Source organism: Channa argus, chromosome 7, assembly GCF_033026475.1.
Source record: "Channa argus isolate prfri chromosome 7, Channa argus male v1.0, whole genome shotgun sequence".
Lineage (NCBI taxonomy): Eukaryota > Metazoa > Chordata > Actinopteri > Anabantiformes > Channidae > Channa > Channa argus.
In genome coordinates, this window is record NC_090203.1 from 9,515,599 (window position 1) to 9,535,122 (window position 19,524).

Sequence of the window (19,524 nt, forward strand, 5' to 3'; positions counted from 1 at the left end):
CACACTCATGGTGACATATAATTACACATTTGCACAAACTCACAGGGGCCGGTTTAACTATTGCCTTTCTGTAAATGGAAACCCTATTTTATTCATATTGAGATTAAAAATGTACCTTATCATGCAAAGGGCACCTTTCTGGTTGTTTCTTGGCAGGTTGGACAAGGTTGGGACAAACAGACGCAAAACAGTCATAAAGAAAACAAATCTTGATGACAATGCTACAGCAAGAAGTTGCATAGTATTTATTCCTGGACTATTGAACCTTAATAAATCTCCACCTTGTTGCTATTTTCTTCATTCAGTCATAGAGAATTCAGTCTATGCCCCATCGCAACATGGTATAGCTGGTGTGTGTGTGTGACATGAGGGCATTTCTGCTGCTTATAGTACCCGAAGTATATGACCGTAAATGCCAGTCTTTTGGTTGCTTCTACCTTGTTCAATACGTCATTTTCGCTACATGTCATGGTGAGTGTATACGTTGTTACTAGACACACTGCAGCTCATCCCTCTCCTAAAACATTTTATGGGTGTCTGCATGGGCGCAGGGCTGCAGTGATGAGGACGAGGATGGAGAGAAAACGCATGATGGTAAAACAGAGGAAGACAATAGTATGGCCATGATAGTTAAGCCTGACGTGGCCCTCGAACACTCCAGCGTAGCAGGGCTGTTTTGCCCTTAACTGGGTCACCGGGGAGCACATACATGAAACAGCAAAAAAGGAACATGCTCTTGGTTGCACAAACACACAAAGACTTTAGTTTTACTCTCATGAGTGAGTGGGATGTGATCATGCAGGCAACATGACACAAGTAAAATAAAACATTTCATTAGGGTATTTTAGGGATAGCAAGAGGGCGAGTTTGACAAATGCATGTGTGAGCATACAAGTCTGTGTGTGTGTGTGTGCGTTTGTTATGGAGAACATCCACTGTGACGTACTATGAATACTGACAGCTGTTTAGGGGATGGCATATCTGACTGTAGAGTGAGGTGTGAAATTTGTGCATTTGTCCCATTGATCATTAATCTAAGCTATAGCATAGATCAGAGGTGACTGGTCCTGTTTAGGACCAAATGGCAGAGCTGCCAATGTCCAACTCCTCCACAAGCTATGCAAAGATGCCTACAACATCAGGGATTTGTCTCCTGCATAAACAAATGCAACAATGAAGATATGAAAAAACCATGCCAAAGAGTAGATCTTCAAAATCCATGAGGACACTTTTAAGTCCAAATATAAAAGAATAAGCTTCAGATTCCTATCACTTGAAATATACCCAACGAAAAATATGACAGAACTGTTAAAAACTGCCCAGTCAGAGATGTCAAGGGTGCATCGACAACTATATCAGGATTGCAGTGCAAAAAAGTGGAGAGTCGGCGGGGGAAAAGCCGAGAAAACCCAGCTGTTTTGCGCTGATCTCTGCGAGTACTACGAGAGGCTCAACACAATGTCAAAGGAATATTACGACTCGAGGCAATCAGCCCCGATCTGCTCTGTTGTACGGTGCTCGGTCCTAGGTCCTAAAAACAAACAACCGGTTTCCAGTGACGTTTTATTATCCTAACTAGACGGGGCCTAATTCTCCCTCATGCGTTAGGCATGCAATTATCCACTAACGTTACAACGCGTAGAATACACACGAAACCTCTCCAGAGAAGCTTCTCTAATGGAGCTTGTAAGGTGACACTCTGTCTATATGGTTTTTACCAACTTGGAAAAAGCGTGAATCTTTCCATGTTGTTGTTTCGCTCTAGTAAGCAGCTCAGCAATGTTGGTAGTAGTGGTGGTTGTAGTAGTCGTAGTACGCAACGGTAGCAGACTAGTACCCACATAATGACACAGTCTGAAACAACACAAGGAAAGGGAGTGTTAAACGCTCTCTTGCAATTGTTCCTTAACCCCTAGGTCAATTTATAAGAACCAGAAATAAGCTTTCCAAATCAGTAAATATTTAAGCTGCAATGCTGCAAATAGGTCGATTGTTTTTTGTTTTTTTTTAATACGCCAGTGCTGCTCCGCGCAAAACTCGCAAACTACGATCAAGTAAAAGAAGTCGACATTAACCTCAGGGGTGAAGGACCCAACCGAGAGGAGCTAAAATGTTTCTTGGTCGTGCGTGGGACTGCGGTAAAACATCTGACAAAGTTTTTAGGCTGTTACACCCCCACCCCCTTCTCTCGGCTCTTCCTCGCTTAGTAAGCGATGTCACTCCGTTTCTTCGGACGGTTAGGTTATCGCAACAACCGACCGACCGTTGGCAGGTTGATTCCCGTCCCGTGCTTGAGAAAACGGAAAATCCGTGTTAATGCGCTTCGCAGTCGTTTGCTAACTTTGTTGCAACTCACCCAAACAGAGCTTTCCTTCTTGCTGGAGAAAGATTTATTGTCTTATTTTGCAGATGAGGAGGCTCACACAAGTCTCCGTAACATCCCTTGGCTGTCGGCTTTGACGAACGTGCGGTCCGGACTCACACTTTACTTTTCCTCCGTAAAACATGTCTTTCCCCCACAGAAACTCAAACAAGGATATAAAAAACTATCGGTCTTCTTTTCCACTACAGTCACAAAATGGTGAATGAACCACTAACAGCTGGGTGAGCTGACCAATCAGAGGTCGATGACAGGTACAGTAGCCAATCAGGGTCTGTGCCACGGTCGAGAGGGCGTGACGGGCTGTCAAAGTACAGTTGACAGACGGAGCGATTCAGCCAATGGCGGTGTGGATGCTGAGACAGACTGGTGTCCTGTCCCAAACTTTACAGTATCCAATAAGAGCTTTGGGAACCATAGGAACAGCATGAGGGAGGGCTGAGAGGAGGGAGCACATCACCGAGAGCCAATAAAAATGCACAAATGCCCCCTCCCCTCCTGAAAAGGAGTATGTTTACCATAATTGACAGCACAAGTGCCGTCCCTGAGCAGTCGGTGATAATGCATCAAAACCCTTCTGCTTGTCCGGATACAAGTTGATGCAGCAGGATAAAAACCCCACGATGTAGTTATTTCTACCGTGTGTCCAAGCGTCCGAAATGCTGCAGTTGCTGTTTTGTGTTATAATTTAGGCAAACAGAGTGAAAGCTTTGACACAGAATTACAATAAGGATGGGCATTTGTTTAAAAGTTTCTGGTGGAACTGTATAACACTTGTGTGGTGCAGCCGACTCTTCCTCTCCTTTTTCTCTCAGCAACAGACGCTCACTTTCACCTCCTTCAGCCAATCACAGCGCAGCATTCTGCTTGCTCTGACGTCGGTAAGCTCTCCGCCCCGCCTACTCCAATGAGAGTGAATGGCACTAGTCTATGTGACGTCACTTCACTGGTAGGCGATTGGACAGGTCAGCGGCGTCTCTGGGCGAATGGGAGCACGGAGCGATGATGTCATCAACAGTGTTGCCACCAGCTGGACAAAGGGGGCGTGGTCTGGCGTAAACTCAGCTAACCCCGTGTTTGTAACATGCAGGCAGTGGTAGAGACTAGCCGGTGTGTGGATCACTGAGCGAAAGATGTTTGAGATGATGGAACGAGCGTGCATTCTGCAAGTGTAAACCACTGTGATAAGTGACACACGGATCTTGACCTTTGACACCTGTATAGAAGAATAGAAACCATACTACTTTGACAAAGATAGTGTCATAAACATAAACATTACATAATCCCCTGCTCAGTGTGTAGTAGAGGAGCAGACTCCTGCGGAGACAGCCAGATATACGCGGGATCCCGCAGAAATAGCGCCCCCTGTCAGTTTCATCCATTGTATGCGTGCTGATTTACTGCTCCAGCTTAGTGATGGGAGAGAAGAGATTAGTAGACCTAAGACCACAGAAAATCCTGATTGGCTGAAGCATATTTTGTAAACGATTATGTTGAGCTCTCGCCTGCCTATGTGTTTCTGCACGTGTGTGTACAGAGAAAGGAGAAAGAGAAAAGGCCGAACTTTGGTTAAACGTTGATGTAGAGTGACATCTAGTGGTTACTTCAGCTCTACAAGTTAAATATTGGAAATTGAACAAGTTGGACTACAATTATACTGTCAGAACCCTTTAAAATAAGATGCCACTTCACAAGGGATCTGTAACCAAAGTAAGCCTTAGTCTTTTGGGGTCACAAAGAAGCACTTTAAAGGGTCACAAGCTAAAAAGAGGTTAGGGGTTAAACACTTGAACACTTGAAATCCAAAGATGTATCTTGGTTTTGGGATGTGTTTGCAAGTTGTTTGAAAAAATGCCTACATATAGGAGAAGTACTGTATCTGCAGCATCAACCTAGGGAAATGGAAAAGCTCATACTTGATTTGTGAGCCTGATGCTGATGTTCAACACAATTCTGGTATGATATTTGTTATTTTTTTACATTAAAATTTTAAGGATCACTTAAATCAATCAATGGTTATGACTGAATAGTCGCCAAGATTTGTACAGAGAAAGACGTTTTGCAGTTACATAAAACATGAGGTTATAATTGTCCAAACTCCATTGGCCAAACTCTGTAATAAGTTACCTCAAACATATCTCTGGCAACATTAATGCTAGTTATTCTTACTTGTTGGTTAACATACTAAATTTTAAGTGGCACTTAACTATGGGATAACACCAGTACATCTGTGATAAATCCGCCATTGTCAGTCTGGCCAGTGAATTCAAAACATATCACAAGATGCCTTCCACCATCCAGGGTGGAGTGTATGAGGTTTCACGAGCTGTCGGTACAGCAACAAAATGAAGATTCTTTTTGTGCACCTAGTTACCATTTTTTACTGGTTGGTTATCCACTGTAAGTTAAAAGGCCTGTGGGGACTATTTCGTATAGGGATTGATTTACTTTGGAGGTAGACAAGGCAAATAAGAAAAAGAATATGGTTTATGGCAGCTGGTACACATTGGAAATACAGTTTTGAAACTTATAAGTTAACAGCTCAGTTCAAACAGCAGTTCCAGACTCGAGTCAGCTATGCAAGGATCATGTGCAAGGATCATGTGTCATGTCTGGCTGACATGTGCACCTCATGTGTGACAACCTGGACAACATTCCTGGACCTTCGTGGTCTTTGCATGGCTGATTGTTAAAGTGATAATTAGTTACCCAGAGGTTGATTCATTTCAACTGGACTTCTTTCATCTTTGTTGAAACCAGCAGGGAGCCAACTGGACTTCTTTCTTCTTGGTTGGACCCAACAGGGAACCAACAAAGAAGAAAAAAGTTCAGTGGACATGACTCAACCTCCAAATAACCAAACCTGGTTGACTGAGAATTTTCACAGAGATTATGAGTAACATACAGTAACAAAGCACATCCCATGAATTCTACTTTTACAAGTTTCAACAATGTTTCACTGTCAACCTAGAAAAACAGAGAAATTCTGACCTTGTAAAAGTAGAATTCATGGCAGAGCTACTCAATAGCTTTGAACTACCTCCTCAGCAGATATAATTTACTTAGTTGGCATAAAGGTAGCTTCCATGCCAAAATCACACACTGTAAACGTTTAAGTGAAAAAAGAAGCTTGAAACTTGAGCTTGACATTTCATTATTACTATTTGTATTCCATTTTATTTTTTCGTTTTTAATTATTCTACTGCTTCTAACATCAGAAACTAACTTTTACTCTATCCCTCTCTTCAATTTTGAATTTGTCTCTTGTATTCAGATGCATATCTGCTGCCACAGTGGCCCCTGTGCACCAATAGAGAAACCATAGAGTCCCATTGTATCATTTTCAATGTAGTTTGTCATCTTTTTTTCTTGCATGCAACCCCACCAACTATCCCATTTTGTTAGCAACGTCCCCCACCCTCACCCGTCCATATCCCCACACTCTGCTCTCCCACTCACCACGGGACACTGACCTTTGAACTTCACCCTTCACCCTCTCTCTGTGCACTTATCACTGGTCTGTCAGTCAAACACCAGAGACCCCCCTCTCCTGCTGGGCTCTGCTGTCAGACTGGCCACAGGTATAGACAGCAGCAGAGACGCTGAAGAAGAAACACTGGGCATTAGAAGAAAAGAGAGGGGGTGATATAAACTGACGAGAGTTAAGAACAGAGGAGTAAACTGATATAAAATAAACTTAGACTGCAGCCACTAGGTATGTGAGACATGCTTATTAAATACCCAAACTTGTAGCTAAAATATTTCCATTGTTGACATCACTCTCTTATCTGAAAGTGTAAACTAACCCCAGCCTTTCGCAAAGCAAGCATCAGGAATGTCTCCCACCTCTTTTAAAGCAGAACTCACAGTAGCATAGCCTCTGACCTATGACACTCATCTTGACCTCTTACTATACCATGCTTTGTTGAAGAAGGAAAAAAAACGCTTAAAACTAAAAGGTTTTCTATACAAGAGCTTAGCAAATATAGAGACATATGTGCTTCAATAAAACAATGAAAACCAAAGATGAAACTCAGATTCTGGCAAGTACTTCAAGTATACCACAAAGTCATGCAGTTTCATCTGAAAGCCACTCTATCCACATCCCTGCAGCTATAGTCTATTTTTACACATGGGAATCCTCATCCAAGAGGGCACAGAAATTCAAATATACAACAAACAAACACCACGTTAGGATGATTTGCCATGCCAGCAGCATGACTATGTAGTTAGTAATGTCAGCTGGTTGACCACTTTAGACGTGACTAAAATATCTCAACCAATATTTGATGTATTGCCATAACATTTTCTACAAACATTCAGGGTTTCCAGAGGATGAATCCTTCTGACTTTTCCTCTAGGGCCATCATGAGGTTGACATTTGTGGCCTTGCATGAAACTACTAGATGGACTGCAAAGAATATTACTGCAGAAACTCAGAATGAATGAGGATGTTAGCATGCTAATGTTAGCATTCAGCTCAAAGTGCAACTGTTCCTACGTTCAACCTGGTAGTATTAATATATATCACAAATCAGTCTTCATTTTACTGCATTATTTGCAAACATTTAGCCTTCAGTGAATCATAATGTCTACGTCCAGAGAATACCATGGGCTAAAGAAGAATCTACAAAATCAATCTTATATAAGCGGCCAAGAATCTTTGAATAGATTTGTATTTTTAGTTGTTTTCCACTGAACTCGCACTCTCTTTACACATTGGTCTTTTAAGGACATAATATGTGTTTGAAAGAATGGATGGAATCTTTGTGTATCTGCCTCTGTAGCTCTCAGGGAGACGCACCTAGTAGTCACTATGTGTAATAATGTCTGATAAATGTTGTACTCAGACTCTGCAAGGTTAAGGATTTAGGGGAGCTCATAATAGCAAATACTGGTATTAAAGCCGAAGATAAAACCAAAATAAAGCAATGTCAACAAAAGGAAGTGCAGGCAAAAATTTATAAAAGTCTCTCTTTTATAGATTTATTCTGAGCTAGGAACATCCTCTGTAAACTGACATAGACTGATTTACTGTATACTGTGTAATTATCCGTGTTAAATGTCTAAAAGGGGCACAAAGAGCGTATCATAGTCTCAGTAAAGGCTAACGGAGGTGGCACAGAATAAGCTTCAGTATAGAGAACAGTAGGTCCTTGTGTTCACTGCATTCTTGTCCACAGTAACTTTACACCACTCAGCTGTTCCTAGGAGTCCACGTCATGTCCTGGAGCTGATGACTGGATTCCCATGTACTACAAGCGCCCTTGGACACTCTGATTCGTGCCTGTGTTACAGACAAGATGAAGAATGAGTGGTTACCAAGCCTGTTTAAATCAGGACACCACTTTTATAGATGTCCTTCCCCCCAGCATTTCTGAATGCATTGCTTAATTTTTAAATTAGATCAAATTATATTAACTTTTAGTTACACGATTTTCAATAGTTCACACCAGGATATTACTTTTTATTAATCAAAAATATAAATTTGTGTTCTTGCCTAGAAATTAGTCAAATCAGGCTTTCATAATTGAAAATATAACGGGGGTTTTTACTTACCAATTTAAAGCTACATTGGTTATGTTTTCTGTTTATCATGCATTGGTAGATGCAAATAATAAAAAATTTACCTCGAGTAATTACTGTCACATTTTTTTGTTAAATCTTTGGAGATGTTCAATTTAAAAAAGGAAAGGAATCTAAATGACAATGATTTTTTTACCGTATAAATTTTTCCAATTAGATAATATAAGAATAGATTAGTGTTTTTTTCATGCAACCTGAAAAAGAAGTTGTCAAATGTACACATCTCATAGTTAATTAAGCAACTAAATACATATATAAACAAACTTGACAAAAAGTATTTTAAATCACCTTAAATCTGAATAATATGCAGTATAGTTTTCCAACAACAGGGGGGGACATTCAATTTGAAATGACCTAAAGGCAGAGTAAACCCATGCTGTTGGTTCAGAAGTGAAAATATATGACGGTTTAGGCCTATATCAATGAGTGTTTATCTTTTTACAGATCAGGCCAGAGGGTTACAGTCCAGTGCCTAATAAAAACAGAAAAAAGAAAATGATGGATTGGGGTCAAATATGTTGAACAAAAACATCGGCGGGAAGGAAGGTGAAAAAGGAAATACAAGTATCACAGTTTCAAACAAACCACATCAATGTGTGTACACGCTTGTCTATGCTCAGTGTGACATAGTGCCGTCACTCTGAAAGTGGCTCATTTCAGTGTGGTGCAGTTTTTCTCTGTATGATGGAGGATGTGGTGAACTCACTAGCATGCCTTCTGTATTTCACCATACCGTAACTCTCACAAAGGATGCAACAGTCCTGGGTGTTTGTGTGAATTCACAAAGGCTTCTTGTCATGCAGTGTGTGCATAATGCATAGGTTGTGGTTGTATATGGAGCACAGAGCAGACTCTGCGCAGGTTTCCGCGAAAGCAGGCGCTCAGAGGAAGCGAGGGGAGAGGGATGTGGCACAGGTGAGAGAGAACAGTGGTTCCTGTGGTCTCTCTATCTTTCTCTCTCTCCTCTGCTGTGAATGGAGCACCTGGATGACTTGTGTGTAAACACTAGGGGCCAGAAATCTTTACCTAAACACACACAGAGTGATACTCAAAGAGATTATGAAAAATAAGTTTACCTAAATCATGTCACACACTGACAATAAAGTAGCACAGACACTTGTGCGTCAGTGAATCTTCTAAAGCAAAGATTCCAAGCATTTTTGGCTGTTGTGTCTTTAAAACTGAATCACTGCTTCTTTGCACATATCAATGACTCAGGAGCAGTTCAACTTAATTAGAGAGTGACTCTCTCCTTTAACCTGTCATGTGAATGTTTAAGGACTAAGGCGATAATTCTTTCCTAACATTTTACTTGAAATAACAGTTAGATAAGATCAGCACCGCAGAATAATCTTTTTCTACTATGCTTTTCCACTATTTACTGTATTACCTCTTAGAGCTGAAGAATAGCTTAACTGATATTTTAAACCTGTCTTTATACAAAGCACAGGAAAAGTTATTGGTTGCTGTAAGTTTTCCTCACCTCTGTACGGGCTTTGATTGTACCCTTATGTAACTTCAGTGTAAGTGATGCCAGACAAGTCCACAGTACAAAAGAATGCATTGGTACGGTTTACCTATTTTGTCCCAAAACTCTCTCACGAGGAGGAAATTTCCACTGGTGTTTAGTAAGGTAACTGATGTGGGGAAACAATGAGGAACCTTTGTACTAAAAAGTTTGGAAGATACCCACTTCATTAGGCAAACTCAGACAACCGAAGCCTCAGCTATTTGCATAGAGGACTTGTGGAATATATCCCTGATCTCCTCCAGTGTAGCCATGTTAGTAAGGTATCACTTCATAACCACAAGTTACTGTTGATTCAGATACCTTGTTAAGAATGAGGAGGCTGTGTGTGTCTGAAAACACTTGACCCCCTATTTTGGAGGTGTGTTAAAGATTTTTTCTAATGAAAATTAATTTCACCATTCAAAAAAGTCCTATGAACGTAATTTTAATATATTAAAAAAAATCTTTATATCTGCTTAAAACATTTTTTTCACATAAGGTCAGTATATGTTTATAATTTATTAGTATTAATGTATTTTAGTACCTGAATCAAAATGCAATTCAGTTTTAAACCTATATATAACCCTCAAGCTCCCAGGCCTCTGGTAGCGACCCGAGCTTGAAGGAAGGGATAAAACGGGGCAAGTGGGGTATTTACTTTTATAAAAATTTTATTAAATATTTAATATTTTTAATATAATACCCCACTCGCCCCCTTCTTTTTGGGGCAGTCTTATGCCTTCCTTTAAGCTCGGGTCCTTTACCAGAGGCCTGGGAGCTTGAGGATCCTGCGCAGTATCTTAGCTGTTCCTAGGACTGTTGTTCCTGGAATCTGTGTTTGGTGGTCACAGCCCCCAGTGTTCCTATGACCACAGGTACCACTATTGCCTTCATTTTCCACATTTTCTAAATCTTCTTTCAGCCCCTGGTATTTCTCAAGCTTCTCGTGTTCCTTCCTTGGGGCGACTGTGACGCAGGAAGGTAAAGCAGTTGTCCACCAATCTCGCAGTTGTTGGTTCAATCCCCGGCACATGTCGAGGTGTCCTTGAGCAAGAAACCGATGCACAACTTAGCTGCTCCCAGTGAGCATCGGCCAGCTGCATAGCAGCCCTCCGACTGGTGTATGAGGGTGAATAAGAAGCAGTGTAAAGTGGTTTGAGTGCAATTAGGTAGAAAAGCACAGACCATTTACCATTTACTTCTTCCTGATGTTGCTATCGCTTTGGATTGCTACATCTACCACCATAGCCTTGTTCTTCTGTTCCGTTTGTTCACTTCTGCTTGACTACTATGTCGGGTTGGTTGGCCATTACCAGTATGTCTGTCTGTATCTGGAAGTCCTACAGGATCTTGGCACTTTCATTCTCAACCACCTTTGGAAACATCTGTGTCCGTACTGGGCACAGAAGTTTCAGTACGCTATACCAGCCACTTGGTTATAGTGTTCTAGGTAAGCCCTGCCTGCTCATGAAATTCAATAGCTTCCTATGATATACTAACATACAAACATCTGTGTTTGAAAAAACGCTATGACTTTGTAATTAACTACGTTCTTGAAAAACCAACATGTCTCTTATGACTGGGTTTTCTGTTGACTAAACAAAAGTCAATGCTTATCTCTTTATTTACAAATAGCTCAACTGTTTGATTATGTGTTACTAACAAATATGGATGCGTGAAAGACACAGGCATAAACAAACAAATGTTAAATTCATATTGGAATTTAAACAGTTTTAATTAACCCTGATAACAGCTTAATTACAAGTTTTGAAAAAAAAAACACAGAAAAAGTAAGAGAAATTCAATGTTACATCATGGTATTAACTCTTATCTCTCCATTTGAGTGGGAGATGAGGCTGAAAGAGGGAGAGGATAGACCTTTACACAGTAAAACAATACACATATTTTTCTTCTTTTAAAATGATACAAAATCCCCCTCCCAAAAAAAAACAAAAAAACAAAATATACAAGATTGTGAGCGAGAAAGAGAGAGAGAGAGAGAGAGAGAGAGAGCGAGAGAGAAAAGCAACATTATAAAATAAAAATTACACAACAAAAAGATAAAATAATTCTTCCACTTCCCCTACATAAAATTTTCTTCTGCTCCCCTTTCCTCTCAGTCGCGTGTCAATGGTACTTCTTTTTCAGCATCAAAATTAATATTACACATTTTAGTTATATTACATTTGTAAAAATTAAAGACAGAAAAAACGTTCCTGGAGCAGGGGCTTGAAGGTCTGAAAACAGGGAATGGAGTTTGAGAGTGGGGGTGTTCCACATCATCCAAAAGTGATGTACATAACATAAAAAGCAACAGCTAACAAAGCCACAGAAGAAGAATAATGCCAGGTGTAGAGGTAAATAACCCAATGAGAACAATTATAACATCAACAGTAATATTGACATCAGAAAAAAAAAATCTTTGTGCTGTTTGTCTACCATTCTTTTACTGTAGAGGCCTGAAACAGGGTGAGAGACAGCCTGTGTTATAGACTCCTTTTAATCTCTTTAGTCTACAATACTATGACTGAGTCAGATCACGCCACAGTTAGCAGGAAGTCAGACACAGCCTGAAACATAGCAAGGAAAAAATGAAAGAGAAAGAAAAGAGAATGGGTGCAGACCAGGTTAGACTGATGCCTCATCTGTTGCTGAGATATGAAAAGTAGTTGTAAGGCAGCTGTCAGTTCAAATACACATAGAGGACGCAGTGGGGGAGAGGGTGCGGGTGTTGTGACATGCTCCTCTCCAGACCACAGGGGTCTGATGAGGAAATTCGATCAGCTCAGCGACACAGACCGCCTGAAGGCCGTCTATCTCACAGTTGTCTGCTATAGATCTGTCTCATCACTGGCCAAGCAGGGACAGGCCACTAGTCATCATGGCTCCGTTAACAAACCAGATGCCTTGGTGACCTGACCACGGAGGAAAAAATAAAATAAAAATCACAACAATGTTTGTGTGCGTTCGAAGGTGCACAATTCGTGCAGAGACAATTTAAAAGGCTGGGTCTCATCTGTCTGCCTTTTCCAGGCTATCTTAGAAACAGTATTCAACCCCTCATACACTCTTGCTTTCTTCTTTGCCCCGATCTAGTGATGCTGCAAAGTATGGAGCTTTAACTGGCCTAAGAGAAAAGACATGATTATAACTTCAATTACAACCCATGAGCTAACTAATTACCCCCCCCACTACACACACACACACACACACACCCACACACACACACACAGAGTGCCTGGAGATGTGGCCTGGGGCCAGAGCAGCAAAGGCTCGGGAGAACCCTGCTGAGCTGAGCTAGACTGTACAGACAGGAAAGAGCAGAGTGGTACATGCTAAAAAAGCAAGCTACTGCAAATGAAGTGAACAGCAGAGTGAACCACACATCTGAATCATTAGCAGTCTGTTCAAGATGTCTTTACGTTTGTTTGTTTTCTTGCCGGCACACTGGCTTGTGCCGTTTTTCTCTGGCTTGTTTATCTATGAAACAAATGTACAAGAAAAGCCCGGACCACCACCATTTGTCATTCTGTCCACCCACCCTCCACACAATATTACCTAGTGAGTGGCATGACACTTCACCATCTACTACCACTCAGAAAAATCCATTTACAAAAAAAAAAAAATAAAAAAATAAAAAATAAAAAAAATCCTGAATCAATCTCATCATTAAATGCTTTTTAAAATCTTACTTTTCTTCAATAATTTTATTTAGAATATATAAAGATATAGTCTGTATTTGTGTTATTAGAGATCAGTTTGCACCTTTATACATGCTATAAAAACAAGGCATAGAAAGGCAGTGTGTGCGTGTAAGTACGTGTGTGTGTGTGTCTTTGTGTGTGTGTGTGTGTTCCCTGCTCTTGGAGGCGCTCACACTCTCATGTAGTTAACAGGCCCAACAGTCTCACACACTCTCAGGACCAGAGGATGGAACCATTGTAAGAAGAGCCGGAGGTCCATACAGAGGGGGACCATGTTTAAGAGCTAAAGGCAGTGCCGTGCACGTGTTTGTGTCTTTGCTGGTTTAGTTTAACACTATCTATAATCGTTAGAGGAGCTTTAGCTGGTGAACTAGGATTCTGTGCCACTGGAACTTGAAGGGAACAATTTGCAGTGTACAAGCCATGTTAGGTGAGGTGAGAAGGCTAGTTAATGGTTACTGGAGTCCCCTTTAAATCCTTCCTCCTACTGCTGCATTCCCCTTGTGGTCCCCCCCAGCAGCATTTCTTCATTCTTCTCCTCACATCTCCCTGGGGTTAAAATTATTTCTGAGAGGGGAGTCGTGATCTTTCCACAGGTGTTTCGCAAGTGAAAAAGGAGCAGGACAGGGGAGAGACAGAAGGAAGGTTATACAAAAGTCAAAAGCTCTGAAAGAACAGTGTGCCAGAGAGTCAATGTCTGTGTGTGTATGTTCATAAGAGTGTATGGTCTCACGTGACAGTGAAAACTTCAATGTCCATAGTCCTCAAGTTCCATTCATTGGACTTTCGTACATGAAGTCCCAATGGATTTACTTTTGCTTGTGGGTGTTTGTGTGCATGAATCTGATAAACATACAGCTATAGGCTTCCCTGAGTGGAGTGGGCTAGGTTTAAGAGTCAGTCGGACAACACCGAACAGCCCCACTCTTCAGTCTTTGAGACACAAGTTTTATAAATTAAAGGAAAATAACTAAGAGCAGTCCCAATATTCTCTCGCTTCTTTGCTCTTGTTCGTTTCACTCTGGGGCTGTAGGTTTGAGATACAGGCACTTATCACAGTCCCCTTTTCTTACAGGAAAAGTATCATGGGGACAGTGTGCACATTATCAGCATGGATGTGTTGCTGGGCTGTAAGGGAGTGTGTATCCCCTGAGGAAAGTGTTGACTAGCTGTTGATCCTACTTGTGGGGGCTTAGGGTGGGAGCTATGCTACCTGGATAGGGCATCTGGAGCATCACTGGCCAGGTTGGTGGTGAACTTGGGAAAACGTTTGTTGCAGTCAGTATGCCTGGTCTTCTAAATGATGTGTCCCAGAAGAGCCCTGATCCAGTCAGAAAATTGATGGGAAGGACTTGACACAACAAGACTCTTTGAGGTGTTGGTGTTAATATGTGTGTATGTTGTGCACTCAAACAACTGGAGGTTTCAGAAATGTAGTTTGTCAGTATGGGATCGGGATTACAAAAGGAACATTTACATACTCCTGTATCACCTCCTGTGCTAACAGAGCAGTAGTGTTTGGGCTGTGTTTCTCATCAGCAGTCTTTGTTCTCCAGAGACAGTTGTGCAGTGGCGCGATGCAGCTCAGCACTCACCCTTCGGTGTGAAGCCAGTGGTGTGGCTAAAGAGCCCTCGTACACCAACAGGGGAGGACTGTCAGCTTCCCCACTGCCTGTCCCATCCTCTTCCATCTCCATTCTTCCATTACTTTGCCTCTCTTTTTCCCTCTCCTCCTCTGGTCGTACTTTCTTGTCGTCTGACTCCTCCTGTGAAGCCTCCATACGCTGGTCTTCACTCCAGCGCCTCTTGAAGCGCAGCTTAAGGGGGATGCACTTGATCTGGGGAGCTCCTGCTGAGCCTGTCTGAGGAGGGGGGGTGTTACTGTCCCCTGGCTCAGTGGGTTCACTCTTGAGGGTGAGCAGCCCACGATGTGCATTGGAGTGTGTGTGCTGTGAGGTGAAAAAAGGCATCAGGCCAGGTGGTGGAGGAGCGGGTGCTTTGAAGACATCCTCATCCAGGTCCTCATCAGGGTTGGGTTGATGGTGGAGCGTGGCTGTGCCGTTTGCAAGGTGGCGGTGGTGGTGCTGGTCAGTTGCTCTGGAGTGGCGTGGAGAGAAGAGCTCAAACTCTTCATCTCTTTCATCTGGGTCTTCATCACTAATGTCAGTCACCTCCACCTCTTCCTCTGACTCTATATCAGAGATGGGTTCTACCTACAATAGAAGGATAAAAAACAGTTAGGACAGAAACAGAAAACAAAGAAACTTCATGAATGACATGAATTAGTTAAATGTGTTAGTCCAGCAATGTTTTAAAAATAGTGGCCACCACAAAGCCCTCTTTATTAATATACACTTCTCACAAAAAGTTAGGGATATTAGAAATTTCAGAATGCACCTAAAATTCACTATAACGGCTTAATTTGACCTTCTCTAAACTTTTGAATGCACATGTCCAACAGATTAATGTTTGAATGCACATGTCCAACTGTTCAAACATGCCGTTTTTTAACAGGGTGATTAACCACAAAAATCACAACATGATCCATGAATTGACCACTAAGTGTTCTGGTTCAATGACAATCTATATTTAAACAGTCCTCTTCATCATGCTGTTAACATTTTAACGTCATGAAACCAAGTCCACACTTAACAACTGACAAGTCATTGAAAAATTGACATTTTCTGTTGTGGTATACCAACCACTGTTGTTAGCTTGTGTTTCAATAAATTACCTTTATTTTAGGAAGTCCTGCACTGTTCAGGGACTGTGTTGAGGAAGAGGCAGACATTAGGCCTGAGCCACTGGCTGAGCTAAGGTCACTGCCAAATGACAGTGAGGAGCCGAGGCCAGAGGTAGATGACATGGACCCGGATCCTGAGCCTGAGGAGAGTGAGCTCTGCCTGAGTTTAGTCTGGGTCTGCCCTTCCCTCTGCTTTCTGCCCAGTGGGGGTGGCTGCAGTTTGAACTTGAAGGGAGATATGTGTGGGGGCTCCTCACCCAGGTGAAGTGAGTGATGCATAGAATGGGAATGGGGATGAGGGTGAGCAGTGTGAGGTGGATGAGGGTGGTGGTGGGCAGAGTGTGCCAGAGGCGGATGGTGGTGCCGCTCTGTTCCCCTCTCCCCTCCACCTGCTGTTGTTGATCTCTCTCCTCTCTCTCCTCTCTCTCCACTCAGACCAGCTTTGTCTGCGGTGGGCCGGTGGGGCTGAGGGATGACAATGTTGGGGTAGTGGAGGAAAGCCCTAGGGCTGAGGCCGTAGTTGTACACTGATTGGGTGTGGGCCTGAAGGTAGCGTTTCATGTCCTCTGGGTTGAAGGAGAAGTGGGAGCCTAACATGGGTGACAGAGTAGGTGAAGGAGTATAGGGGAGGTGAGATGTTGGGGTCATGGACAATGCTGGGGACAGAGGAGGGGCTAAAAGGCCAGCTCCTCCTGGTCCTGGCAGTGGGGACACAGGGAAGGGGGACAAGGGCTCTTGGTGGATACGATGGCCCGTAGGACCCCGGGAGCTTGGGTGCCCAGTGGTGTTGCCTGGTCCTCCATACATGCGAAACAAGGTTTCATGAGACAGACGAGGATGAAGCATACTTCGGTACCCTCCTCCTACACCTCCAGGTCCCCCTCCTCCTCCGCTCACACTCCTATCTCCCCTCTCCTCTCCTACACCTGTGTTGCCCTCTTCAATCTCAGAATTTACTGAGGTGCCATCGCTGCAATCACTGACAGAGCCACGAGCTGCTCTTCGGGTCATGGTGCTGAACATGCCGCCAGGGCTGCGCAGGTCCTCATTGGGGGACAGGACTTCCGAGGGTGTAGAAGGAGGGAAGCGAAAGTGGGTCCCCGCACCAGTGGGGACAGGAGGGGCACTCTGAGGAACACTGCTTCCTGGAGATGTCAAAAAAAAGGAGAATACAGAGAAACAATATATAATGTTTGTTGTATAATCCTGTGTAATCATACTAGCATACAGTGGGATTACGAGATATATTCATCATAAACAAGCATCCACATACACACAGTGCTAGATTGCCCAGGCTTACCAGTCGAGCCCATGTCAATGAAGGGGTAGTTGACCAAAACCAGTTTGTTGAAGTTGAACTTGTATGTGAACCTCTTGCCTTTGGTCTTATGAAGGATCCTCTTGTTGTAGTAGTATCTGAAAAAGAGCACATTAAAACAAGATTAAAAAAATAAAAATTTACTACAGTCACACACAATACATGCAAAAAAGCTTACACAATCTTATCAGATTTTGCTATAAACACAAAGAAATATAAAAATTGGGATTTTATTAACACTGAAACATTGAATTTAAAATGTGTACCTCCTTTTAAAATATTATTTTTCTCCCGAGTTCATTGAGACTCTGACAGATGAGCTTGCTCACCTAAGCACATACTTTAATAAGCATAAGTCTGTCATGCCTCCATTTAATGACAGATATTACAGAGTGTTGTATGACATTTGCACAAAGCAGACCCAGAAAAGGGGAAGGGGGACGGTGTAGAAAGAGTATGACACAGTCACAGTAAATGGGCAGGTGACTTGCAGTGGATGGACTAAACAGTGAAGCAGCAGAGTGATGTGTGTGTGTGAATATAAAAAACAATTAAAAGATCTGGACAACGTATACACCATTAGCACTGCATTAGGCTATTTTGAGCCTGCATGGATTGTAATGACACAAAGGTGCTCCGGCCATTGCAAGCTTGACAGGTAACAGGACTTGTGTTACTTTGTCTAGATTTTTTATTCGTGGTAAATGTCAAAAAAATGTCAGGTATTAGAAAAAAATGTGCTTTTCAGGGGTTTTTTAAGTTCAGATTTAGTCATATAAGTGTCACACACAACAACACATTCTGTCATTCGTTTTCCTAGATGGACCCATCTCTTTATGTAACACCAAGCAAAGCCAACAATAATTCACCCCATCTTTATCTGTTTATGTAATGGCCATTCTGCGTTTTTTTTCTCAATCTCTCTCTCTCTCTCCCCCATGGCTCCCGCCTACAGTACAAGGCTCCATTTTTATTAACCTTTGTCCAGCTACAGCTCTTTATGTAACATCTCTCTGCTTTCTTACACAGATCCACATCCACTTTATGTAACCTCTAGATCCCTGGCTGCCAAACCTTACACAGTAAGAAAGTTGGAGTGAAAGAAAGGGGAGAGTAAGAGAAAAACAGAGATGGTGTGTGTTCAGCTCTGTCAGAGAGAGAAAGAACAAGCATGTGTGCTATGCCCACCAAAACTACCACCTATCCCTTCAACACCACCCCTGGCTATTAGACACAAGATTTAACCAGACTACACTTTGCTCATCATGTCTACATGCCTACCTGCTTTTATTACACTAGACTCTGCTTTCTTTTCCTCTAGCTTGTGTCTCCTGGCACAAGTTAAGTGAAGTGTGTCGGCAAAGATGGGGGCTCCAGGCGGTGTAGGTACTATTCAGTTAATCAGAGTCCATTGACTATCATTACACTGAATGCTAGTTATCCAGACGGCTGTGTGTGTGTGTGTGTGTGTGTGTGTGTGTGTGTGTGTGTGTGTGTGTGTGTGTGTGTGTGTCTGTCTGTCTGTTTGGTAGTGGTGGGGTGTCGCCCTTCACCCCCTCTTATTATGCTTATTACACAGATTTGTTGGGCTGTTTTAACTCTGGGAACAGACTGTTGCTCTTTTTCACTTGTTCCCCCCAGCCATTCCCCATTTTCTTCCTTTATCCTATTGATACCTCTCTCTTTTTTCCCCCTCATCAATCCACCTCCCCCTCTTTATCCCTACTCGTCCCCTGAGGCGATGGGAGAGGGTAAGAGAGAGTGAGAAACAGAGAGAGAGAGGACAGGCCTGCAATGCTGAAGACATTGTTTATGCCAGGCACAAAGCTGCATGTAATTTCTGCTCTAGGGGAGACATTCACAAGGGCCGGGAAGAAGGGAAAACAGGGGAGAGAAGTAGTTGGGAGCAAAGGGACGGACAGAGACAGAAAGGAAGTCGAGGAGAAGTAAAGCCACAACAGGACTGTGATTAAATTAGCTGATAATAGAAAAGTCCACAAGCTGCGCTATGTTCCACATGAGGGTCCACTATAAATACAAATTGCACGTTTAGAAAACAATCTAATTCTTAATTGTGTATGTATTGTTGAAACCTTTGAATTAAGGATTTATGACATATTAAATTTTTATCACCTGAATATTCACAGTTTAAACAGCACTAAAATACATTCAATACATTTGTTGCCTTTTATAAAGTTTAAAATTAGTGCACACACTGAAATTCAAAACACATCACTTTATTTAACTTAACTTCTTTTTTATATTTATCTTCAATCTGGGAGC

The 19,524-nt window shown here is 42.2% G+C and overlaps 2 protein-coding genes across 4 annotated transcripts in view; both read right to left on the bottom strand.

The window, feature by feature from the left end:
• cicb (capicua transcriptional repressor b) overlaps positions 1–2,574 on the bottom strand; it is a 32,620-nt gene extending 30,046 nt beyond the window's left edge. The window contains exon 1 of one of the 2 annotated variants that reach the window (XM_067509442.1): positions 2,357–2,574. The gene's annotated coding sequence lies outside the window, so the exon portion shown is untranslated. The remainder of the gene's footprint in view (positions 1–2,356) is intronic. The other variant, XM_067509440.1, reaches the window with a different exon arrangement.
• Positions 2,575–11,181: 8,607 nt separating this feature from the next.
• erfl3 (Ets2 repressor factor like 3) overlaps positions 11,182–19,524 on the bottom strand; it is a 47,388-nt gene continuing 39,045 nt past the window's right edge. For both annotated transcript variants that reach the window (XM_067509483.1, XM_067509484.1), the window contains exons 3-5: positions 17,224–17,339; positions 15,915–17,068; positions 11,182–15,393 (exon numbers count right to left, since the gene is read on the bottom strand). In XM_067509483.1, coding sequence (XP_067365584.1) covers positions 14,716–15,393; positions 15,915–17,068; positions 17,224–17,339 — 1,948 coding nt within the window. In that variant the 3' untranslated portion in view covers positions 11,182–14,715. The remainder of the gene's footprint in view (positions 15,394–15,914; positions 17,069–17,223; positions 17,340–19,524) is intronic.